We start from the raw sequence: 26,670 nt of genomic DNA on the forward strand, positions 1-26,670 counted from the left end.
GAAAAAAAAACATTTTGAATGTGATTCCAATGATATCGATTCTCTGTGCCTTTATCGTTATAAGTGTGGTGTGGACTGTGAACTATATCCTTATCATTATCTTTATAGTTATCAACCTAACCAGGCTTTAAGACAGCAGAGGCAGACTGTCATCCTAAAAAGAGTGCTGCTTTTCCCTTTCTAATTATTAATGAATGTCTACGGTGGTTAAGGCCCTTATCTGAATGGAAGAACAGATTCCTGTGTTTCTCATGCGATGCACGCTTTGTTTCTTTAATGCCGGATTCTATGCATGCTAAAGAAGTCAACGCATCACGCCAGATTTGTCGTCCTCCGGGTTTTGGGAGCGAAGATGTGGGTTTGTTTGAATAGGATTTCTGAATTTATTGGAAAATCATATTCATTTCCATTATTCCCTTGATGGATATCTCGCTAAGTTGCTATTTCTGAAGGGATTCATTTCACAGTGCCGTTGGAGTGTGTTATGCTAATTCCCCACACTCCAGGGTATTCAGGGATGACAGCACCCTGCTATCATAATTGCGTTTTTTTTATCTTTACACATGATGGAAATGCATCCTGATCTGTTTAGATGAGGTTTGGAGACCTTGTTTACCTTGCTGCCTTGACTGATTGCTGTTTACTAATTAGAATCACAAATAATAATGGCACACACACATACACCCATACACACACATGCACACTGTGACTCTGGCTCTTTGTTTATTGTCTGACAGGATTGGAGAAAGGCAGCCAGTACAGCTTCCAGGTGGCAGCCATGACGGTCAATGGCACGGGGCCCAGCAGTGAGTGGCACGCGGCCGAGACGCCAGAGAACGACCTGGACGGTGAATATGACTGCAATCGCACACTGCTGCACAATTCCCTCTTTAGGGCAGCTTAAACCAGTCTGAGGTGGTCGGGCCAGTCTATTTTTATGGTATTTGAGGGTTTAGCACTAATGATGGGTGCTTGCATCATGAAGCTTTGGGAGTAATTTGTTTCAAACTAGTGATTCAGAGCGCATCTAAAACTGGCAAAGACATGAGGCATTGATCAGTGTCTATCCACCAATCTATTATCCATCCATCTATCCCTCCATCCTTCATTCCTTCCATCCATCTATCCTTCTATCATCCATCCACCTATCGATCTATTATCCATCCATACATCATCCACTATCTATCTATCTATCTATCTATCTATCTATCTATCTATCTATCTATCTATCTATCTATCTATCTGTCTGTCTGTCTGTCTGTCTGTCCATCAATCCATCTATCCATCTATTATCCATCTATCCACCTATCCATCTATCATCCATTATCCATCCATCCATCCATCCATCAATCCATCTATCCATCTATTATCCATCTATCCACCTATCCATCTATCATCCATTATCCATCCATCCATCCATCCATCCATCAATCCATCTATCCATCTATCCATCTATTATCCATCTATCCACCTATCCATCTATCATCCATTATCCATCCATCCATCAATCCATCTATCCACCTATCCATCTATTATCCAAATATCAATCCATCCATCTATCCACCTATTGATCTATCATCCATCATCCACCCATCAATTATACATACAGTACATCATCTATCCACCTATCCATCTAATATCATCCATCTACCCATATATACTGCTATCATCCATCCATCCATCCATTTGTCTATCCCCTATCTATCTATTATCCATCCATCCATCCATTTGTCTATCCACCTATCCATCCATCTATTATCCATCGATACATTATCTATTCATCCATCCCAGGGAACACATGATAGTAAAAAATTGTTAGCCTGAATGCAATGTAAGTCGCTTTGGATAAAAGCGTCTGCTAAATGCATAAATGTAATTTAATTTAATTTAATCTATCTTTCTATCCATCCACCTATCCATCCATTAATCTATCCATCTATTATCCATCAATCAATTTGTCTATTCACTTATCCATCTATTATCCATCTATCCATCCCTCCGTCCATACACCTAACGATCTATCATCCATTAATCCACCCAACTATAATCCATCCATCCTTCTATTATCCATCCATTCATCTATCCAGTTATTATCCATCCCTCCATCTATCCATCTATTATCCATCCATTCATCTATCCATCTGTCATCCATCCACATATCTATCTATTATCCATCTATCCATTATCCATACATCTATCCCTTTTTCTATCCATCCACCCATCCATCTATCATCCATCCATCCATCCATCCACCTATCTATCTATTATCCATCCATCCATTACCCATGCATCTATCCCTCTTTCTATCCATCCATCCATCCATCTAACAGGCTTTAACCAGTCTGAGGTGATTAGGCTGGTCTGATTTGATGATTTTCAATGTGTTCAGTGCTTGTTTCATGAAGCTTCCAAACCTTTGTGAAAAATGTGTATCAAATCAGTTATTCAGAGCCCGTATCAAACCACCAAAATTTTAGAAAATGTTAGTTGTCACAAGTAGGTGATAATCTTTGTGAACTCAAGAACCAGTTTGTACTGTATATAGTTTTAAGTAGTCTCTTATTGGTCTGATTAACCAAACAATCCTTAAAACAAAAAACAAAACAGTCCTGCAAATGAAGAATGTATTCATTTCATTTAATAGATTACACTTTTTATGCATGTTAGGGCATTTATGTTGCATTTTTGTTGTTTTGACAATCATGGGGCATTTCAAGAACTTTGAAACAGTGAATCATTTTACGAAGCAATTACATTCAACTACTAGTAAGGACCATGTTTACTAAACCCATGTGATCATTCATTGACCTGAAGCAGAGAATGTTGTCTAGTGAGCAATAATTCCAGGACCTGGAAGTGTCTGATTCCCTGGGTAGTGTGCTTACTGCTGAACTAGTGTGTGGATTGAGACATAGCCACAGGCTACATCAGGACACAGTAAGTCAGGCACAAGAGGAAATGGTTTAAGCAGAGAATCGATATGTCTGGCTTCAGTTTGTCTGAGTTTTGTGTGTCTACCAGCCCAATGAAAGTTAAAAGCGCACATCATTCAGCAAATAATAGATGTAGTTGACATTAACATTATCTTTCAACTCAACGCAGAGTGCCAGAGTCGTCTGTTCTAATGGAATAACTCTGGGATTAGAAACTGAAATGTCTTAAATTGTCCCAACATGATGGCTTTTTCTTCTCTGTTCTACAGAATAATTAAGAAGAGCTGTTATAGTAAAAACTATAGAAAACACTCGTGCCTCTACATGTTCCTCTTTCTCACCAACCTCTGTCTCCTAGCTTGCTGTTACCTGCTCTCTTTCTGTCAATTGTGCCTCTACATGTCCCTCTTTTTCTTCCTCTATCTCCATCTCCCCATCTGATCTATTACTTTCCACTCTCTGTCCATCTAGGAACAAGGCTCAATTTACTATTTCAGCATTAATCTAGTATTTTAGCCATCACTACTACTCTTGCACCTAATCAATAAGTCCACCTTAAATATTGATACAAAACATTAAACAACCGATACACTGGAATATAGTGATTAATACTATTATTACTGTTGTAGTTCTTGTTGTCTAAAATTGAACACCTTTGCAATGTTAACAAATGACAGGCTACATATGTTATTCATCTCCTTAACACTGCACTTTGATGGCAGGCCAGGTATATTATTCATTTTATATTGACATTGATATTTGTAAATTTATTTCCAGAGAGATATTGAGTTTACAGGCTAAAGTGGTCTTGCTGTCGTAAACCCTGTTGCTATTGTAGAAAAAAAAATATTTGTGTCACATTTAAAATATAATTATATTTTAATTCATTTCTGAATTGTTTTCATTTTCATAATGATAATTCAGAGAATGAGAAAATCTGAATAAGCCTTACCAGTGTTGTGATAATTATTTTTAAGGCACTCTACGTGTTAAAAAATAAATAAATATTGTAATATAATAATAGTTTAGTCAAATAACATAAAAAGACCAGACCCCTCGATCATGGGCGTCATGCATTCATGATTTTTGAGGGGGCACATTGGGGGGGGGGGGGTATAAGTCATGCTACGAAAGCACTGTATAACTGATATAGGCTTATGTTTTATTTATTTTTCCTTTTTATTCAAAACAATTCCAAACATGCTTAATATATCAGGAAATATCTCGATTCTCAAACGTGTAAGTAAACGCATTTTGCACCTTTATAGATTGTTATTTGATCAATATATGGAAAAGTAGTGTAATCTATTAACTACACATTATACCCCAACTTTTTACTTAAGTGCCATATCATGCCATAAAATATTTTCAATATGACTGAATTTGCATTTAATGTAAATTTTAATAACAATATTGTAAGTTACTCATTTTAACACTTTCATTTTACAGAGAGTAAAGAACATTTACATTATCAAAAAACATTTTCATTCAGTCTAGCCAGAGTTCAGGCACTCTCAAAAACTCCCATTAAAATCACTGAAGCACTTTACATTACATTATGCACATCTGCACTTTTGTTGTTTCTGATGAGAGAATTCGCTAAATAATTCAGCCAGCGAGCAAGTGAACAAAACAGCGCGTTTCAGTGACGACTCTTCTGCACGTCTCTGATTGGCCATTGCATTCATAAGCGCAACAGAATCGTTTCTGATTGGTTATCATGAAGCGATATACGAACGCGTCTGTCTCTGGCTCAGCGCCAGCCAGCGAACACAGGTTTGAATTTAGCATTGAATTTGGAAGCTGCATTTAAAATCCACTTGGCTCATAAATCTTTAAATGGGCATGACGCCTCTGCCCTCGATGCCTGTGAAACGATTCTCCCTCAAACAGCACGCTGATGTTACTTTACACTACAGGCTACACACCGCAATATATATAAACAACATATCTGCATGTTCTAACATCACGTCGTTCTTGTAAAATAATAATAAGTAAATAAATATCAAAATCACTTCGCTGAGAATGAAACGCCACTTACCAGCTTCCGTAGTGTTGAAAATATCCTCTGGCAATTAAAAAATGCGCGTGCGGCGGGACGAATCTTCCCGGTCGGATGAGGTCGTCGTCGTCAGGTGAAAGGTCATCATGTGCGTCATCTTATTGACGGCTAAATTATTATTCAGAAATTTTACTAATATTTAGATTTGGCATGGGCAGGCATTGACAAAAGGGTATGTTATGACAAAAAAAAATTAGAGGAAATTTTGCTTTGACAAAAGGGCACTTTGGGCACCAAGGGGCAAAGGGGCAGGTGCTCAAGCACCCAACGCCCTCCCCTCTGCACGTGCCTGCTTGAACTTCACTCTAGTTTGCTGCTTTGATAGAGTCATTAATCAGAGACACTCTGTGCCTGAGGGAGAGACGATTACGAGAGCAAGCCTTGATGTGAGAGAACACCGGCAGAGTGTCGAGCTCCATAAACGCTGGAGGAGTCAAGGCTTCATGCTCTTAGACGAGAGAAGAACACCAGAACAGAAATAGAGGCACAAATATGATGCATGTGGAGGAAGAGAAACAGGGCTATCAGAGGACAGAGAGCAACCAGAAAGTACTCAAGAATCACTGAAGTTGAATTTATCCATCCTTCCATCCATCAAACAGTCTATCTATCCATTCATATATCATTCTGTCTGTCGATCTATCTATCATTTTGTTTATCCATCTGTCTAGTGTTCTATCTCCCTATATCTAGATCGATCAATAATTCGTTCATCTGTTCGGTCTGTCGTTTGTTCATTTGTTCTGTCTTTGTCATTTCTTTAACAGAAAGACACTTCTCATTTTGTCTGATGTTGATTTGATCATTTGTTCTGTCTGTCTGTTTTTAGTTTTTAAGTCATTCTGGGTTAAATTTCCATTTAGTCATATAGCAGATGCTTTTATCCAAAGCGACTTACAAATGATGACAATAGTAGCAATCAAAATGAACAAGAGAGCAAAAAAAAAATGCAAGTGCTATGACAAGTCTTGGTTAGCCTAACGCAGTACAAGTAGCAAGGTTTTTATTATACATATTATCACACACACACACACACAAATACAAATAAAAAATGTAGATAGAACAGAAAAAGAATGTAGAACGCTAGTGTTAGAATAGTTTTTGTTTGTTAGCTTTTTTGGGTTGAGCTGCACATGGAGATGATTGGTCAGGTGTCTCTGCTGGAGTGATTCAAGGACCTCGCTGAAACCACCCGGCTGAGCAATGACATGGCTTTCTGTTCTCCTTTTCTCTCGTCTATAGAAACTCAAGTTCCCAACCAGCCGAGCTCTCTGCACGTGCGTCCGCTGCCCAACAGCATCATCATGAGCTGGACGCCGCCGCTCAACCCCAACATCCTGGTGCGCGGCTACATCATCGGCTACGGAGTGGGCAGCCCATACGCCGAGACCGTGAGAGTGGACAGCAAGCAGCGCTACTACTCCATCGAGAACTTGGGTGAGAAACAACTTAAACTGGACACACACTGTCTGATTTTTTATAGTCCTTTATATGGATGTAACGATATCAAAATCTCATTTTTATTGCAATATTTAAAAAGAAAAAAAGACAAATTAATAAATATTTTGCACATATATAAGTAAAATTCTTCTATTTAATGCACTTTTAAAAGTTCAAAATGAAGCGCTCCATCCCATGTCTCTTAATTAAGAGAACTTATGTCAGAAGAAAGTCAGTGAATTGACGTGTAACTGAACTTTAAAGGGGACTCGACCCTCTTTTTATTTGTCTCAGTCTAAATTACATTCACACTGGGGTTTTAGTAATAATAATAATAATAATAACAATGACAATAGTAGCCATATATTGTAAAAAAAATAAAATAAAAAATAAAATAAAAACATTGCAACATACTGCACTTTAAAACTTTTATTTTGACGGACACAGTTTTAAAAGTTTTTATTTTGAAGGAAAACTCCGGCTTCAGCAAAGGCATGCTTACAAAAACACGTATCACTACAAATCTAGTGAAACATTGTAATCATCTGCCGTGAAAATAAAGCATAAGTGGTGAGCTCAGCCTCTGAACTAAGTGTGTGCTTCACTTTGAAACAGATTTGATGACGGGATTAAGCATAGTGTGCTTTCGGTTTTAATTAGTTCGAAAGATACTGTGCCAAAGCATAATGGCCCAAAACAAATCTGGCTGGATGGACTGGGTTTACATTACACTGACATCAGGACATGCTGATGGAATAACAGTACAGAAGTGTGTTTCACAACGGTGTAAACACAGCCAGAGAGTCTCTGCTGCTTTCATTCAGATCCTTTATTATAGATCACAGATCACATATGAGCAGCACTCATCAACATATTGTTATTTGGAAGCTCTTAAGTGATTGTTATGAAAAGCGGTGTGAATTCATTTACTGAAATGGCTTCCCGTTCATTCATTCATTATGAAGAATGAAATTAGAATCTTTAATTTAAAGGCATACAAATTTTAAAACGAGTAAATAGATTTTTTTCCCTCATCGTACCTGACAAAAGACACATTTGACATATCTCAGATTTTAATATTCATGGGGAGGTGCGGTTAGTTCAGTGCTCATGAATACGTAATGAGCACCTAATACGCTCCCTCGTGTTGTACAACGCTATTGTTTTTTTAATTCTATTTTTCTGAGATTACCCAGATAAACGGATGTCAAGAGGAGTTTATGTCTCACTGGATCGCTTCATTAAACGTGTTCGTTTCGTCAGCCGTTTGCTGGTGGTGAAATTCTCACCTGTGCTTGGCTTTTGTTCTCCAAACGCTGATCTGGCTTCCTCTTACCTCTGTTCTGGTAAAAAAATAAGGCCACGTCCTTATCAATATTTCACATGGAATCCACAGGTTACCATGGCAGCGATATTGAACCGAGAGCGGCTGCCCAGAAGCAAAAGAGAATCGAATGGAAAGAGGAAAAGAGCAGCTTCTGTTTCTTTGTTCAGGGGTTTCATACGGACACAAACAGAGCCATGTATAAATCTTTCAAAGCTCGATCAATTGCAGCCTCAGAATGAAACTGGTTGCGTCTTGCGGTGGCGCTGCTGGAAACAGATGAGCGCTCTCGTGTACAGATGAATATCATCATCAATAATAACTTCATTTCAATTTCCTCACTTGATGTCTTGCTTTTATTTGTTGTTGTTTTTCTGCACTTCTGCTGCATTTATTTTTGCAGTGATTATTGTCCAATCAGGTCTTGTGCAGTACTGATTCGTTCAAAACAGCTTCACAGAGATTAACAGGAACATAACAGTGTCGTTCATTATTCAGCTCAGTTTAGTTGAGTAACAGTGCCAATCTTGTAAAATTCATTAATTATATTAAATTATAATTAGCTGTCAAGCAATTAAAATGTTTAAATTCATTAATTACATTATGTGCAGCTGTGACCCCCAAAAAAGATAATTTAAAATCATTATTGTGTTAAATAAGAAAAGCAGTGAATAGAAATTTTAAAACAGTAGCTTTAGAAAGAGATATATTTTAATTCAACATTGCATAAATAATGATTATAACTATCAAAAAGTGAATATTTGAAACTAAAATCACCGGAAGGTGGCGGCAAGTCACTGAGTGAGTCATTGAATCATTTACTCAACTGATTCATTCAGAAACAAAGCAAGTGGCTGTTTATAAATGAGCCACTGAATCACTGACTCGCTTGATTCATTCAATCAGCTGAAACATTCATTAAACAAGTGAGTCTTTATGAATTAATCACTGAATCATTGACTCACTTGATTCATTCAAACAACTAAAGCAATCATAAAGCAAGTGACTCTTTATGATTGAATCACTTATTCACTGACTCACTTGATTCTTTCAAACAGCTGAAACATTCATAAAGCAAGTGAGTCTTTATGAATGAATCACTGACTCACTTGATTCATTCAAACAACTGAAACATTCATAAAGCAAGTGAGTCTTTATGAATGAATCACTGACTCAATTGATTCATTCAAACAGCTGAAACATTCATAAAGCAAGTGAGTCTTTATGAATGAATCACTGACTCACTTGATTCATTCAAACAGCTGAAACATTCATAAAGCAAGTGAGTCTTTATGAATGAATCATTGACTCAATTGATTCATTCAAACAGCTGAAACATTCATTAAGCAAGTGAGTCTTTATGAATGAATCACTGACTCACTTGATTCATTCAAACAGCTGAAACATTCATAAAGCAAGTGAGTCTTTATGAATGAATCATTGACTCAATTGATTCATTCAAACAGCTGAAACATTCATTAAGCAAGTGAGTCTTTATGAATGAATCACTGACTCAATTGATTCATTCAAACAACTGCAACATTCATGAGAAGGGTCTGGCTGCAGACTGGCACTTGCACTCTCAGACACTTGTGCTTCCACTAGCGACGTCACTTGCAGTCTTTATTTTTTTACTTTGTTCTATTTATTGGCAACTTTTTGTTTGAATCTCTCAACATTTTACAACAGTAACCACGTGGTGAAGACAAGAAAAAAGAAACTAAATAACAATGTCACTTGCAATCGCTACTTGCCCTCTCCACTACCTGCGACGTCACTTTCAATCAACACAAATCGTGCGTGTTGCCAATGGAGACAATACGCTGTGGTGGTGATTAAACGATTAAAACTAATTAGTACTATAACGTACAGGGTCCTGCAAGAAAAAGATAAGACTGACAAATCCGTGGCCACGGAACAGCAGAATATGAAGTCTTTCGTTAAGCGTTTTTCTCCTGTAGAAAAAACAAACACTTAATATGGCATAATGTATTCGGCTACATTAAGTTCAATTAAAAGACCAAATTCAAAATATAGTTATTATGTAATGTACTACAAGGCAAGCAGATGGCTATGAACACAATGCGCAAACTTTGTCCTCCCATACAGCAAAACGCTTAATGTGGCCTAATAACAGACTAAGATGATAAAGACAATTCAGTAGGCCTAGTCTATATGTCGTGTTGTTGACTCAACATATATACAGACCAGCAAATATGAACGTGCATTAAGTGATTTTAAAAGGATCGTCTCCGTACAGGCAAGCAGACGAGTACAGAACGCAGTGCGCTAAATTGTACATTAAACGTTTTCCTCCTATAGAAAATCATTATAAATAAAACTCATAATGTAGCTTAATGGACAAAGACAGTGATATAAACGAGTTGTATACAGTTTATTCTACATGGAAAAATGCTTAACGCGAAACTTTGCGTGTTGCGTTTATTCTGGGCTCACCTGCGTTCCTGTACATATTAGTTGTGTATTTAAATAATGTAGAGAAGCATATTTAGTTTGGCCTTTATCATCTTAGTTCATTATGCCACATTTTGCGGTATGTGGGGAAAATACTATATACATATTCATTAAAATAATCAACTATATATTATATTTAATTTAATATTTTAATAGCATCTTAATACATTAAGCCATGTTAAGTGTTTATGTTTTTCTACGGGAGGAAAACGCTTAGTGAGAGACTTTGCGCAAGCGTTCATATTCTGCTGTTCTTGCCACGGATTTGCCGGTCTTGTCTTTTTCTTGCAGGACCCTGTACGTTATAGTACTAAATTAGTTTTAATCGTTTAATCACCACCACAGCGTCTTGTCTCCATTGGCAACACGCACGATTTGTGTTGATTGCAAGTGACGTCACAGGTAACGGAGAGGGCAAGTAGCGATTGCAAGTGACATTGTTATTTAGTTTCTTTTTTCTTGTCTTTACCACCTGGCTACTGGTATAAAATGTTGGGAAATTCAAACAAAAGGTAATAAAAAATTCAACTAAATAAAAAATAAAGACTGCAAGTAACGTCGCTAGCGGAAGTGCAAGTGTCTGAGAGTGCAAGTCTGCAGTCAGAATGAATCACTGAATCACTGACTCACTTAATTCATTCAAACAACTGAAATATTCATTAAGCAAATGAGTCTTTATGAATGAATCACTGAATCACTGACTCACTTAATTCATTCAAACAACTGAAATATTCATTAAGCAAATGAGTCTTTATGAATGAATCACTGAATCACTGACTCACTTAATTCATTCAAACAACTGAAACATTCATTAAGCAAATGAGTCTTTATGAATGAATCACTGAATCACTGACTCACTTAATTCATTCAAACAACTGAAATATTCATTAAGCAAATGAGTCTTTATGAATGAATCACTAAATCATTGACTCACTTGATTCATTCAAACAACTGAAACATTCATTAAGCAAATGAGTCTTTATGAATGAATCACTGAATCACTGACTCACTTAATTCATTCAAACAACTGAAATATTCATTAAGCAAATGAGTCTTTATGAATGAATCACTAAATCATTGACTCACTTGATTCATTCAAACAACTGAAACATTCATTAAGCAAATGAGTCTTTATGAATGAATCACTAAATCATTGACTCACTTGATTCATTCAAACAACTGAAACATTCATAAAGCAGGTGAGTCTTTATGAATGAGCCACTGAATGATTGACTTACTTGATTTGTTTAAAACCGTGAATTCCTTCAGCAGCGAATTACTGCTGTGTGTTGATCAGACGTTCATCAGTTCTGCTGTGACTTTGATTGGAACTATTTTTATTTGTGAAATTGAGCAGACAATAGTGTGTCTAAAATGTAATAATAGTAACTTCTTGTTTATTGAACTCTTAAATCAATATGACATTTGCAGAATTCGAAAAAATTGCTGTTTTGCTGGTGTGGTACTGCTGAACTATATCATATATAAATATACTGTGAGTGGGTGACTTTTTTGCCTTCATATCTTGAATTTTAAGGTCATATAGTTGCATAAATGAGGCGCTGCATTCAATGCATTGATCACTTCAACAATTTTAGTCATTATTTTTTTTCATAATCACACCAAATGATATAATAAAATAATATATGAATGTCCACTCTCTCCTCCATATAATGAATCAGTCTGTTGACTGCTGTAGCTTTAAGAGCTTTAATGAATCGCTCACTGAATAACTGATGTAAACGGCCTCATCTCCAGCTCTTCAGAACAGAATCAAGTCAGGTTTGTGTGTGTGTGTGTGTGTGTGTGTTTGCAGAGCCCAGCTCTCATTACGTCATCTCTCTGAAGGCCTTCAATAACGCAGGTGAAGGAGTTCCTCTGTACGAGAGCGCCGTCACCAGATCCATGTCAGGTGGGTCACCGGAGCATCTCATTTCTAAAATTCCCTTCCAGTCTGATTATATGTGCTTTACGCCAGTCTCGCATATGATCACAAACCTTCAGGAGAAACTTCTCAGGAGATATACTGTATACAGACAGTATTTGATGTGTTTCTTCATATTTATGCTCAGTATTTGCTTTGAAAATGTCTTCGTCCATCATAGGAAACTTTATTGAACACCGAGAAATGAGAAGAAATTGAATCAACGTGGTTGATGATTCAAATGAACCACTGAATTATAAGTTTATGTTTTAAACAGATTAATGAAACTGAACAGTTTGAACTGATTCACAGAAATGAATCAAATGAACCAACTGTGAATCATTTCAAGCTTTTTTCACCAGCGGTGAGACGTTGCTTCAGTCTCTGTTTGGATTGTGTAAAGTTTGTTCAAAGCTTGTTGACCTCAGCGTCTCTAGAGTTTCATTTGTAGAGAAGTGTTGTGTTTCAGCTCTGGTCTGAAAAGCATCTACAACAACAGCTTCAATAGAAACCAAACTAAATCACACATTGGGATGGTTTTCTGTAGAATAATGAGGGACATTTAAGTTAACAAAACTAAAACCATAAAAACAATTACTTGAAATAACATAAATATTAAGTATATAATAGTTAGTTCCCTCAGTAGGGTTTGAAGCAGAGCTGCTGCAGATGTCAGATTGATATGAATCACTCCCATATAGAGTTGTGTGTTTGTCCGATGATGATGATGATGATGATGATGATGTCTTGTGTGTTAGTTGTTTCTTGACTAACTGTCTTCTCTCTGTGTCTCTCAGGCGAGGCTGTAGATTAATCTGCTTTACTTGGTGAATCTCATATGTGGCTCATATTTCACTTCAGAATCAGAAAGAGAGAATCAAGAAATAGATTTAGCATGAGGAATTTGCAGCTGATTTTAACAGCATGTTTTTGTGCATATTTAACCTTGAATTCCCATTCCTAAGTTAATTTAATCAGTATCAATTAAAAATCAAAGTAAATTAATTTCAGAATCAAAAGAACAAAATACAAAAATATGTATAGCCTGAAAAAAATGAAATATATTTTAAACAAGTTTCTGTGCATATTTAAACACATTTAACCCCAAGTCCCATTTCCTGTATTAATAAAATCTGTATTAAATACATTTAGCTTTACTACCTTTATGTATATATGAATGTACGTTTGTCGTACAGATGATCTTTTTTTAACATTACACTTAGCTGCTGAGGATTACTGTTGTGAAAACAGTAAAACGATGAACTTAATTTTAAAACTTAACTTCTAATTTCTAATTTTCTTTTTGATTACGTGTGAAAATATCATTCATGTTTGCTGAGATTCACCCTGTACACTAAAAAATTGGTAACCTAGAAGTGATAACATTCAATTGGTTTGATTTGTCAAATAGTTTATTTATTTATCTAGTTGTCTATTTATTTAGTAATTAATTTGTTTATTTTTTGTTTATATATTTGTTTAGTAATTTTTTAATTTATTTTAAATTATTTTAGCTTTTTGTTTATTTTTATCTATTATTGGTAAATTAGTTTCCTTTTAATTGCTCATTCATCTATTTGTTTTTATTTATTTATTTTATTTATTTATTTCAATTTCATGAAAGTAAATCCACCTAAATACGTGAATTCATGTGAATTTTTACGGTCTATATCTGCAGGTTACCACTTTTGATGGTGTAGTTCTTCTGACTTTCACCTTTACCTGTTTGCGTCACTATCTAGAGCTCAATGTTCTTCTTTGTGTCTCTTTTTTCCTCTGTCACTCCATTTTCCACTCCTTTAATCCTGATCCATCCTGTCTGCTCTCATCTGTGATCATGTATGATTTGCTGCATGAACATGACTCCACACAGACCCCTCAGACACGTCCGATGACGATCTGTTCCATCTGTTTGATAAATTCCCAACCCCGATCCCAGATACGTCCACGCCCATGATTCCTCCCGTAGGTGTGCAGGCCGTGGCGCTCACGTCCGACTCGGTGCGGGTCAGCTGGGCCGATAACTCCATTCCCAAAAACCAGAAGTCCTCGGAGGTGCGCTACTACTCCGTCAAGTGGAAGACCAGCCACTCCACCAGCAGCAAATACAAGGTTAATACCAGCACTTTTCACTCAAGTAACACATGGATACCATGGTAAACCAATATGGGAATTAGTCAGTACCATGGTGTTAATCTTTAAATCAGATTAGACTCCATATCGTTTAAACTTAAATGTGCTTAATGCTCGTCATACAGATGCATTTAAATGTGTTTCATGAAGCGTGTTATTTTAGTATCATTGATATACTCTTATAGTTTTGTATATTTTTAACTGTATTAATTTATATTAATTTATATTTTAGTAATTTTGATGGGAAGTTTTATTAAGTTTTAGTCTATCTAGTTAAACTAATCAGTAATGATAAATGTTGAAAACTTTGTTACATTTTTGGATAAAAATGGATGATTTTATATTTTAATTCAGTTAATGTTTATTTTATTTATTGTAATTATTTTTATTGTTTTAGTTTGATAATAACCCTGATGTGTGATTGTGTGATTGGGAATTTAATGTAATTTTTGATTGTCATTGTGACATGTTGTGATATGTGATTGTGAATTTGATGTGTGATTGTGGTGTGAGATATGTGATTGTGATGTTTGAATATGACTTCATTGTGAATTTGATGTGTAATTATGGTGTGATTGTAATATGTGAATGTGATGTGTATGTTATGTGATTGTGATATGTGATTATGACATGCGATTGTGAATTTTCCATAAAGTGTGATTGTTATGTGATTGTGATGTGTGATTATGACTTGTGATTGTAATGTATGATTGTGTGCTTGTGAATTTGATGTAATGTGTGATTGTGAATTTGCCATAAAGTGTGATTGTTATGTGATTGTGATGTGTGATTATGACTTGTGATTGTAATGTATGATTGTGTGCTTGTGAATTTGATGTAATGTGTGATTGTGAATTTTCCATAAAGTGAGATTGTTATGTGATTGTGATGTGTGATTATGACTTGTGATTGTGATTGTAATGTATGATTGTGTGATTGTGAATTTGATGTGTGATGTGTGTTGTGATTGTGATGTGTGTTATGTGACTGTGATGCATGATTGTGAATTTGATTTAATGTGTGATTTTGATTGTGATTGTGATTGTAATGTTTGATTCTGAATTTGATGTAATGTGTGGTTGTCAATATGACGTGTGTGATTTTGAATTCGATGTGTTATGTGTGATTGTGTTGTGTGATTGTGATGTGTGATTTTGATGTGTGTTATGTGACTGATTTGTGATTGTAAATTTGATCTTGTGTGTGTTTGCCATTGTGATGTGTGACTGTGAATTTTGTGTGTGGTGTGTGATTGTATTGTGTGATTATGATGTTATTTTGATTGTGATATGTGATAATGACGTGATTGAAATGTGTGATTGTGATGTGTAATTATGAAATGATTTTTATATGTGATTGAGATTATTATGTGTTATTGTGATGATTGTGATTATATGTGATTGTGAATTTGATGTGTGATATGTGATTGTGATGTGTGATTGTGGGGCGTGATTGTGATTATATGTGATTGTGATGCAAGATTGTGATTATATGTGATTGTGAATTTGATGTTTGATTGTGATATGTGATTGTGATGTGTAATTATGATGGGTGATTGTGATTATATGTGGTTGTGATGTATGAATGTGATACATGATTGTTATTATATGTAATTGTGAATTTGATGTGTGATTGTGATATGTGACTGATGTGTGATTATGACGTGATTGTGATGCGTGGTTGTGATTATATGTGATTGTGAAGTTGCTGTGTTATTTCTGATGTGTGATTATGACGAGTGATTGTGATGCATGATTGTTGATTATATGTGTTTGTCAATTTGATGTGTGATTATGACGTGAGATTCTGTGTGTTTCAGTCGGCTGATACTACAGCTCTCAGTCACACTGTCACTGGACTGAAGCCCAACACCATGTATGAGTTCTCTGTTATGGTGACTAAAGGACGCAAGTCCAGCACGTGGAGCATGACGGCACATGCCACCACTTATGAAGCAGGTACAAACACACAGGCATTCTTGTCCATTTTATATTATAAAACACTGAGTATACGGCTGTTTATACTGCGTTATAGCAGAAACATCCACCTCAGTATCTGATCTCCATCAACACATAAGAAAGAGGAGAAAATACTCAAATGCAATAAAGAAATAAATAACTATTTAGTTCCAAGTCATGTGGCCATTATGTGAATCTGTTGTTAAATTATAGAAATATTAACTTTTGATGTCAAATGGGTTCTGCTGACAAGAAGTTTGGGAATATAATTACTCAGTTTTGGTATATACAGTATAACTACATGATGAAACACCTCTTCTTGTGGTTTATGACGTCTCTCATCCACCCACCTCTACATGTTGAAAAACAGTGTGTATAAGAGTTTTTACTCCAGGAATAGACACATGTATCACTGTCTAAATTAAATGTAATGAGGGCATGGAACATCACGATCATAGGAGGCCTCGGGTTAATGCAGCTGTTTAATTAGTTCTGTGTAGTGCTGGAATTAAAGAACTGCTTGTCATCTTTGAGCGTTGGATAGTAAAGTCACAGGTATTAAATATGAAAGTCTTAATCTGACATGAGCAAAATACAGCACAAATGCTCTCTCTTTCAATTGGTCAGCACCGAGCTCCGCCCCAAAGGACCTGACTGTGATTGGCCGAGAGGGACGTCCACGAGCCATTCTGATTAGCTGGCAGCCGCCGCTGGAGGCCAACGGACGAATCACAGGTGACGCTCAAACACATTTGAGATGACAGGATTATAATTCAATTAGAGTTTTGTATGTCCATCCAATTAATAATAACAATGAAACTCTGATCAGGATAAAATAATGTAATGCGGAAAAAATATATATATTTTTGTTTTCTGGCCAAAATATTTTGCTAACTAAATGTTGTAAATGAATGCTCAATGAATAATATTTTTTTAATTAAAAATAGTTTCAACCTTTATATACCAAAATATATATTTCAACATGTATTTCAAAATATTTCAAAATCTTACAGTACAAATGTAAAGCAAAAGTTAAAATATATTATAATGGTTGCAGATTTCTTGTTACATCTGAAAATTATTGTTTGTCTTTTTTAATGCATTATACTTTCTAAAGGTGCAACAATGTGTTATAAAGTATTAGAACCGTGGTTACAATTATTCATGATATCATCATAAGGTGCATTACAAGGCATAATTAATGCATTAAAATACCTTAATAATGCATGGAAAGGGTTGTTATATAGAGTGTTGTTATGTATTATTATATACGTGTGTGTGTGTGTTACTGTATATATATAATTTTTTATATATACTGTATATATATAATTTTTTTAATTGTATTATTATTTTTATTTTTAAAGAATATTCAATAAATATATTGTTATAAAATGTATTTCTTTAAATGTATTTTAGTAAAAAAAATTTACTTTAAATTTACATAAATTAAAACAATACATAAATTTATTTAGTTATTTATTTATTTATGCTGTGATGGTCAGAAAATGATAACAGGCTGTTAATTTAAGTGATTAAAACACACTCATGCTGCTCTGATGACTCACAAACAGATGTTTCATGTGTCTCAGCACAAATGTGATGCTTCACTTGACCTTAGTGTGTGTGTGTGTGTGTGTGTGTGTGTGTGTGTGTGTGTGTGTGTGTGTGAGAGAGAGAGGGAGAGAGAGAGAGGGTCCCTGCAGAGACACTGTATTGAGTTTGATAAGAAGCAGGAAAAATTGAACCTAACACACACACACACACACACACACACACACACACAATCCCATTAAGAGGTTGCTGAAGGTCCGTCTGGCGCTTGAAAGCTCTTGTGTGTTTTTATCTTGTCCTCATTTTCCTCACATCACACTCACATTCTCACTCAGCAGAGACTTGACCTTTGACCTCAGAGTCAGTGCTGCACTATCCCATTTAACCCCTGCTCGTCTGTGTCAGGTTATATCCTGTACTACACGCTGGACAAGAACATGCCCATCGACGACTGGGTGATGGAGCCCATCGGCGGAGACCGCCTCACACACCAGGTCATGGATCTCAACCTGGACACCGTCTACTATTTCCGCATCCAGGGCAAGAACGCCAAAGGAGTGGGACCGCTGTCAGAGCCCGTGCAGTACAGGACGGCCAAAGGTGAGCGGCTGCGTCTCAAATCATCACCTGTGCTTCATTAACACATGCTAGTAAACACTCGGATGCTGCCAAAGAAACAATCTGATTCTCTAATAACTATGAAAAATTAGTTTTCAAAATTAATTTTAAATAAATATGACACTTATTTTATGCAATATTTATGGCCATGATTATTATTAATATTATTATTCTTTCCTCATGAACTATTAAACATTTTTGTTATTTTAAATAAATCTGAAATTAAATAAAGCATAACTATCAGATGGAAAACTCATTAGCAGCCGAAGTGCTAAAATTATAACTGTAAATTAATAAAAACTCAAACTGAAATAAAAACATTAAAGCTAAGTTATTTAACATTTTAAAAGAACAAAAAATTATAAAATGACTAATTCACACAGCAATATGACTACAAAATATACTAAAATAAAATGTACTAAAAATTTAAACTGAAAATGTAAAACTAAAACTGAATTCAAAATAAAATATAACTATTGTAAAAAGAAAAATAGAAATATTGACAACCTGGGCAACTTATAGAAATAAATTATACAAAAAATTTATACAGTATATTAACTGGAAATTAATACAAACTAAAACCAGATTTAAAATAAAATAAATAAAATCAAACCTAAATAATAATATAAAAAAGAAAACATAAATAATAATAATAATAATTGAAATGTGAAAATTTACTAAAATAAAAACTCATTCAAAATAAAATATAAATATTCAAATAATAATTAGAAATGTTTCCTTGGAAACAAAAGAGAATTCATTTAAATCATTAACCAGACATTAAAGGTGCAATAGGTAATTGGTTGAAAAGTCTCTTCACATGCCAATAGCAATCATTAAGTTAAGTGGTTTTCATGTATTCTGTGGAAGGCATAGGACCAAGAAATGTACAACCCGAATTCCGGAAAAGTTGGGACGTTTTTTTGAATAAAATGAAAACTAAAAGACTTTCAAATCACATGAGCCAATATTTTATTCACAATAGAACATAGATAACGTAGCACATGTTTAAACTGAAAAATTTTACACTTTTATCCACTTAATTACCTCATTTAAAATTGAATGCCTGCTACAGGTCTCAAAAAAGTTGGCACGGGGGCAACAAATGGCTAAAAAAGCAAGCAGTTTTGAAAAGATTCAGCTGGGAGAACATCTAGTGATTAATTAAGTTAATTGATATCAGGTCTGTAACATGATTAGCTATAAAAGCTTTGTCTTAGAGAAGCAGAGTCTCTCAGAAGTAAAGATGGGCAGAGGCTCTCCAATCTGTGAAAGACTGCGTAAAAAAATTGTGGAAAACTTTAAAAACAATGTTCCTCAACGTCAAATTGCAAAGGCTTTGCAAATCTCATCATCTACAGTGCATAACATCATCAAAAGATTCAGAGAAACTGGAGAAATCTCTGTGCGTAAGGGACAAGGCCAGAGACCTTTATTGGATGCCCGTGGTCTTCGGGCTCTCAGACGACACTGCATCACTCATCGGCATGATTGTGTCAATGACATTACTAAATGGGCCCAGGAACACTTTCAGAAACCACTGTCGGTAAACACAATCCGCCGTGCCATCAGCAGATGCCAACTAAAGCTCTATCATGCAAAAAGGAAGCCATCAAAGTGGAATAGTGTTTTATGGTCAGACGAGTCCAAATTTGACATTCTTGTTGGAAATCACGGACGCCGTGTCCTCCGGGCTAAAGAGGAGGGAGACCTTCCAGCATGTTATCAGCGTTCAGTTCAAAAGCCAGCATCTCTGATGGTATGGAGGTGCATAAGTGCATACGGTATGGGCAGCTTGCATGTTTTGGAAGGCTCTGTGAATGCTGAAAGGTATATAAAGGTTTTAGAGCAACATATGCTTCCCTCCAAACAACGTCTATTTCAGGGAAGGCCTTGTTTATTTCAGCAGGACAATGCAAAACCACATACTGCAGCTATAACAACAGCATGGCTTCGTCGTAGAAGAGTCCGGGTGCTAACCTGGCCTGCCTGCAGTCCAGATCTTTCACCTATAGAGAACATTTGGCGCATCATTAAACAAAAAATACGTCAAAGACGACCACGAACTCTTCAGCAGCTGGAAATCTATATAAGGCAAGAATGGGACCAAATTCCAACAGCAAAACTCCAGCAACTCATAGCCTCAATGCCCAGACGTCTTCAAACTGTTTTGATAAGAAAAGGAGATGCTACACCATAGTAAACATGCCCCGTCCCAACTATTTTGAGACCTGTAGCAGAAATCTAAATTGAAATGAGCTCATTTTGTGCATAAAATTGTAAACTTTCTCAGTTTAAACATTTGCTATGTTATCCATGTTCTATTGTGAATAAAATATTGGCTCATGTGATTTGAAAGTCTTTTAGTTTTCATTTTATTCAAATTTAAAAAACGTCCCAACTTTTCCGGAATTCGGGTTGTACGTCCAATCAAAACACTCGGTCCAAGCGTTTTAAATGGCTTTTCTACCTGCCTGTCAGCATATGTATCTGCACACCTCTGTGCACCCTGTTCACACAGACAGAATACATCATCAGCACATTCACACACGCTGTGCAGACCGAGCTAGAATGGTGGACAAACATCAACAATCCGGTCTTCCTTCCTGGTATTGTAGTACTTTTAAAGTTTTCTCGCTGGTTAATGACACATGATGTAGCCCAGCGGTTCCCATATTTCCTTGCGCACATATTTTGTCTCACTTAGTTAACACACCTGATTCAGTGACCAACTCATTAGATGTGAGCTACGTGAATGAACTGTGTACCGATCGATATGATCCCTACACTGTGTTCATTGCTCCCTACTTCCTGAGCAGGGGTTTACTTCACTTCAGAACATGGACTGGAATTGGGAATCGCTGATTTAGCCTATTGTAGTAATTTTGTCTCTGGTATTCTGGTCTGTGAGCATAAAATGCATTCAGGGGGTGTGGCTTTGAACGGCAATTGCAGGAAGGACAGGACGGTGCTTTCAGTGCTATCAGGCTAATGTTAGTATTTTCCGAGATCCCCTATTGCACCTTTAATAGCCTACAAAATAAAATTTTAACTAAAATTTTATTTAAAACTGAAATAAAAAAGAATTTTTAATTTTGCACATAACAAAATTTAAAAAATTTTTTTAACTACAATAAAAATAAAAGCTAATTCAAAAATTAAATATAAAAATCCAACTACCATATTTTTCAGACTATAAGTCGCACCTGAGTATAAGTCGCATCAGTCCAAAAATACGTCATGATGAGGAAAAGAACATATATAAGTCGCACTGGACTATAAGTCGCATTTATTTAGAACCAAAAACCAAGAGAAAACATTACCGTCTACAGCCGTGAGAGGGCGCTCTATGTTTTGAAGGCTACATGAGCACTGAGCAGCTTAGAGCGTCCTCTCGTGGCTGTAGACGGTAATGTTTTCTATTGGTTGATTTCTATTGGTTCTTAGTTCATTTATCTTGGTTCACGTCAAATTAATTTTGATAAATAAGTCGCACCTGACTATAAGTCGCAGGACCAGCCAAACTATGAAAAAAAGTGCGACTTATAGTCAGGAAAATACGGTAAAACAAAATTAGAAATGTTGCCTTGGCAAATAACATGCATACATTTAAGTTGAGGCACTGTTTGTTTCGTTTATGGCGTTATGGGTTCGTTAGTAACTCTTCATGGCAGCATGGCTGTTTGGTGTTAATTATGATGCATGGGTTTGTGTGAAGGGTCATAGACTCGGCGTGAATCTTCATCCCTACAGCTGTTTGAGACACTCGCACACATTCACTATCACACTCAACAGCTGCTGCTGTGACCTTTGACCTGCAGAAATATGATGTACTCACACACACACATGCGTTATTCTGAAAAGCCAGCTGAACAAGACAAACACTCAATGCTTTCTTCAGTCATAAACTCAGTTACTGTATATTCCCATGTGTCTTTGATTATATAATCAGATTAATATAGCTCCATAGCTCTGTATCCTTCAGGATGTTCATTTACACACATAATTGTGTTTAAACAATTCTTTTTTTTTTTTTTTGGTTAATCATCACTAGTACTTTACTAAATGTTTCATAATGTTGCATCTTTCTCTCTTCTTCTTTCTTATAGTTGAGCACCCAGATAAGATGGCCAATGATCAAGGTAAGCAGATGATCGCGTGATGAGCTGATTTGCTCCTCATTTGTTCATTTGTTTCTCATGATATCAAAATATTTAAATGCTAAAATGATCCAGATGAATTCTGTGGACAAATATATACTGTACCCAAGTATGAATTTCTTTTTATTTACATTTAGTCATTTAGCAGATGCTTTTATCCAAAGCGACTTACAAATGAGGACAGTGAAGCAATCAAAATCAACAAAAAGAGCAATGATATATAAGTGCTATAACATGTCTCAGTTAGCTTAACACAGTACACTTAGCAAGGGCTTTTAAATAATATAATAAAAAGAAAACAGAATAGAACAAGAATAGAGCAAGCTATTGTTAGAGGTCATTTTTTGCTTTTGTTAATTGTATAATAAAAGAAAAGAAAACAGATAGAATACAAAAAGATTAGAAAGCCAGTTAGATTATTATAGTTTTTTTAAGAATAGAATTAGAATAGTGAGTGCTAAAGTTAGAGAGTCAAATAAAGATGGAAGATATGGGTTTTTAGCCGATTCTTGAAGATGGCTAAGGACTCAGCTGCTCAGATACATTAAAATAAAAAGTCAGTGAAGGTGACTTTGTGCTTTTTTGGGATGAACAATCAAGCGCCGTTCAATTGCAGAACGCAAGCTTCTAGAGGCACATAAGTGTGAAGTAACAAATTTAGGTAAATGGGTGCAGAGCCAGTGGTAGTTTTGTAGGCAAACATCAATGCCTTGAATTTTATGCGAGCAGCTATTGGAAGCCAGTGCAAATTGATTAACAGAGGTGTGACGTGTATTATTTTCAGCTCTTTAAAAATTAATCTTGCTGCTGCGTTCTGGATTAATTGTAAAGGTTTGATAGAACTGGCTGGAAGACCTGCCAAGAGGGCATTGCAATAGTCCAGCCTGGACAGAACAAGAGCTTGAACAAGGAGTTGTGCAGCATGTTCCAAAAGAAAGGGCTTGATCTTCTTGATGTTCAGTAAAGCAAATCTGCAGGATCGGACAGTTTTAGTAATGTGGTCTGAGAAAATCAGCTAATCATCAATCATAACTCCAAGGCTTGTGGCTGTTTTTGAAGGAGTTATGGTTGATGTGCCTAATGTGATGGTGAAGTTGTGATGAAACGATGGGTTTGCTGGAATCACAAGCAGTTCTGTCTTGGCAAGGTTGAGTTGAAGGTGATGGTCCTTCAACCAGCAAGAAATGTCTGTTAGACAAGCTGAGATGCGAGTAGCTACCGTTGGATCATCAGGATGGAAAGTGAAAGTGAAAATCGTGACATTTGCCAAGTATGGTTACCCATACTCGGAATTGGCGCTCTGCATTTAACCCATCCAAGTGCACACACACAGCAGTGAGAAGTGAACACACACCTGGAGCAGTGGGCATCTATATATCCAGTGCCTGGGGAGCTACTTGGGGTTTAGTGCCTTGCTCAAGGGCACTTCAGCCATGGGTATTGAGGGTGGAAGAGAGCACTGTTCATTCACTCCCTCCCACCTACAACTCCTGCCAGCACCAAGACTCAAACCGGCGTCCTTCTGGTATCTAGTCCGGCTCTCTAACCATTAGGCCACAGCTGCCCATAAAAGCTTCCTTCGTCCCTGGGTGGGCTCAAATCACCATCCTTTCGGTTTACAGCCGAACGCGCTAGCCTATTGCGCCACAGAAACTGGCGGTCTCTGGTGCATTCTCTGGCAGAATGAGAGATAGAGTTGAGTGTCATCAGCATAGCAGTGGTATGAAAAGCCATGTTTCTGAATGACAGAACCTAATGATGCCATATAGACAGAGAAGAGAAGTGGTCCGAGAACTGAGCCCTGAGGCACACCAGTAGTTAGATGTTGTGACTTGGACACCTCACCTCTCCAAGATACTTTGAAGGACCTATCTGATAGGTAAGACTCAAACCATTGAAGTGTGGTTCCTGAGATCCCATTTGCCAGTAGGGTTGATAGGAGGATCTGGTGGTTAACCGTGTCAAAAGCAGCGGACATCAAGCAGGATAAGTACTGAAGATTTGGATTCCGCTCTTGTCAGTCTTAGGGCTTCAACAACTGAGAGCAAGGCAGTCTCAGTTGAATGTCTGCTTTTGAAGCCAGATTGGTTGCTGTCAATGAGGTTGTTCTGTGTGAGAAATGCAGAGACTTGGTTGAACACAGCTCGTTCAAGTGTTTTTGCAATGAAAGGAAGAAGGGGAAACTGGTCTATAATTCTCTAAAAGAGATGGGTTGAGGGTGGGTTTCTTAAGTAGTGTAGTTATACGAAAAACACCAGTGTGGAGGGATGTGTTGATGATGTGAGTGAGTGCAGGTGCAACTGCAGGAGAAATGGCTTGAAGGAGATGAGATGGAATAGGATCAAGCGGGCAAGTAGTATGGTGATTAGAAAAGATGAGTTTGGAGACTTCTGCCTCAGAGAGTGAAGAGAAGGATGTGAATGAGTGTATGTTTGCTGGTGAGATGTGCTTGACGGATTGTGTTGTGGGAAATTTTGCACTGATGTTTTTAATTTTGTTATGGTAGTATGTCCTAAAATATATTTATTTAAAGAATAATTTACAAAAGAGTGAACATGTGGTGAAAATGTGTTCATGTTTAGGCCCTCCTAGATCAGGATGAGTTTGTTTCTTCACCAGATTTGGAGAAATTTAACATTGCGTGTGTCTCAGCAATGGATGCTCTGCAGTGAATGGGTGCTGTCAGAATGAGAGTCCAAACATCTGATAAAAACATCACAATAATCCACAAGTAATCCACAGCACTCCAGTCCACCAGTTAACATCTGAAGAAATCAAAAGCTGAAACAAATCCAACATTAAGACATTTTGTTTTTCAATTAAAACACATAGTCCATAATAACACTTCCTACAGTGAAAAAGTGCATCTCCTGTTGTCTCTCACATCAAAATTCAGCCACATATTTGTTCAGAGCTGTTTAAACTCTGCTTGATCTGTGCAGATTTCTCTCCTGATTCAGATTTGTTTCAGCTTTTGTCTTCTCCAGATGTTCACTGATGGACTGGAGTGCTGTGGATTATTGTGATGTTTTTATCAGCTGTTTGGACTCTTATTTTGACGGCACCCATTCACTGCAGAGCATCCATTGATGAGACACTGATGCAATGCTACATTTCTAGAAATCTGATGAAGAAACAAACCTGTGTGTGTGTGTGTGTGTGTGTGTGTGTGTGTGTGTGTGTGTGTGTGTGTGTGTGTGTGTGTGTGTGTGTGTGTGTGTGTGTGTGTGTGTGTGTGTGTGTTCTAAAGTCAAAGAGCACGAATAATTGCTTTCTCCCCAAACTCCCAGCTCTAATCTCCATCTCTCGTCTTCCTTTAAACAAAATCCCCTTTATGAATTGTCCTCAGAGCGTCTGGTCTCTCGTCTGCTGCTGATAATTCTTCATCTGAATGGACTGAATTATAACGGGGTTTATTAAGAGTCTTTGAGTGCTGTGTTGTGTTAGAAATAGTGTGCTGATAACGGCGGTGAGAAGAGACAGACATCTTTAATGAGAGTTCCTTCCTTTGATTGACGCCGCAGCAGGAATCTCAATCTGTCGGTGTGATTGACTGCATTTGTCCAGTAATCATAGTGTTAATTTTAACTTACTGGGGAAAACTAAATACCTTTCTTAAAATAAAACATAAAAACTAATACATTAATAAATTGTTCAAGAAGAATGAATTCAATTAATTTAATATGCTTTTGATTTTTAAAATGGTTAACTCTGAACTATTAGAACAGAATCCAGAAAAATAAACAGATTTCATAGAGCTCGTATTTATACTTGTAATAAATTGTTGTTAATTTGTTTCATTATTTTAGTATAGATGTAATTTTTTTATTAAGGCGAGACACTGCAGGTGAATAGGGCAAAAAAATAACTAATAGTTATCACCTTACTTACCCAGTTGATTGATTACATTGATTATTGCAAACATTTTTTGTATTATAAGTTTTCAAAAATGTTATGTTTAAATATGCAAATGAGGCATTATTTAATGAAATATGTGCTAATTTGCATAAATGTCTAGTACAAAAATCTGAACACTAGATGAAGTCAATTTCAAATTTTTTGTTTAATTTTTTTGACATATTAGAGTCAAAT

The 26,670-nt window shown here is 36.3% G+C and overlaps 1 protein-coding gene across 4 annotated transcripts in view; it reads left to right on the forward strand.

Moving 5' to 3' along the window:
* Positions 1 to 26,670, forward strand: part of dcc (DCC netrin 1 receptor) — a 189,480-nt gene that overhangs the window by 126,467 nt on the left and 36,343 nt on the right. For 2 of the 4 annotated variants that reach the window (XM_059549322.1, XM_059549323.1), the window contains exons 14-21: positions 738 to 848; positions 6,238 to 6,432; positions 12,051 to 12,146; positions 14,032 to 14,270; positions 16,111 to 16,249; positions 16,877 to 16,984; positions 18,206 to 18,400; positions 22,528 to 22,560. In XM_059549322.1, coding sequence (XP_059405305.1) covers positions 738 to 848; positions 6,238 to 6,432; positions 12,051 to 12,146; positions 14,032 to 14,270; positions 16,111 to 16,249; positions 16,877 to 16,984; positions 18,206 to 18,400; positions 22,528 to 22,560 — 1,116 coding nt within the window. The remainder of the gene's footprint in view (positions 1 to 737; positions 849 to 6,237; positions 6,433 to 12,050; positions 12,147 to 14,031; positions 14,271 to 16,110; positions 16,250 to 16,876; positions 16,985 to 18,205; positions 18,401 to 22,527; positions 22,561 to 26,670) is intronic. The other 2 variants (XM_059549324.1, XM_059549325.1) reach the window with 2 other exon arrangements.

The sequence above is a fragment of the Carassius carassius genome, chromosome 5, assembly GCF_963082965.1.
Source record: "Carassius carassius chromosome 5, fCarCar2.1, whole genome shotgun sequence".
NCBI classification, from domain to species: Eukaryota; Metazoa; Chordata; class Actinopteri; order Cypriniformes; family Cyprinidae; genus Carassius; species Carassius carassius.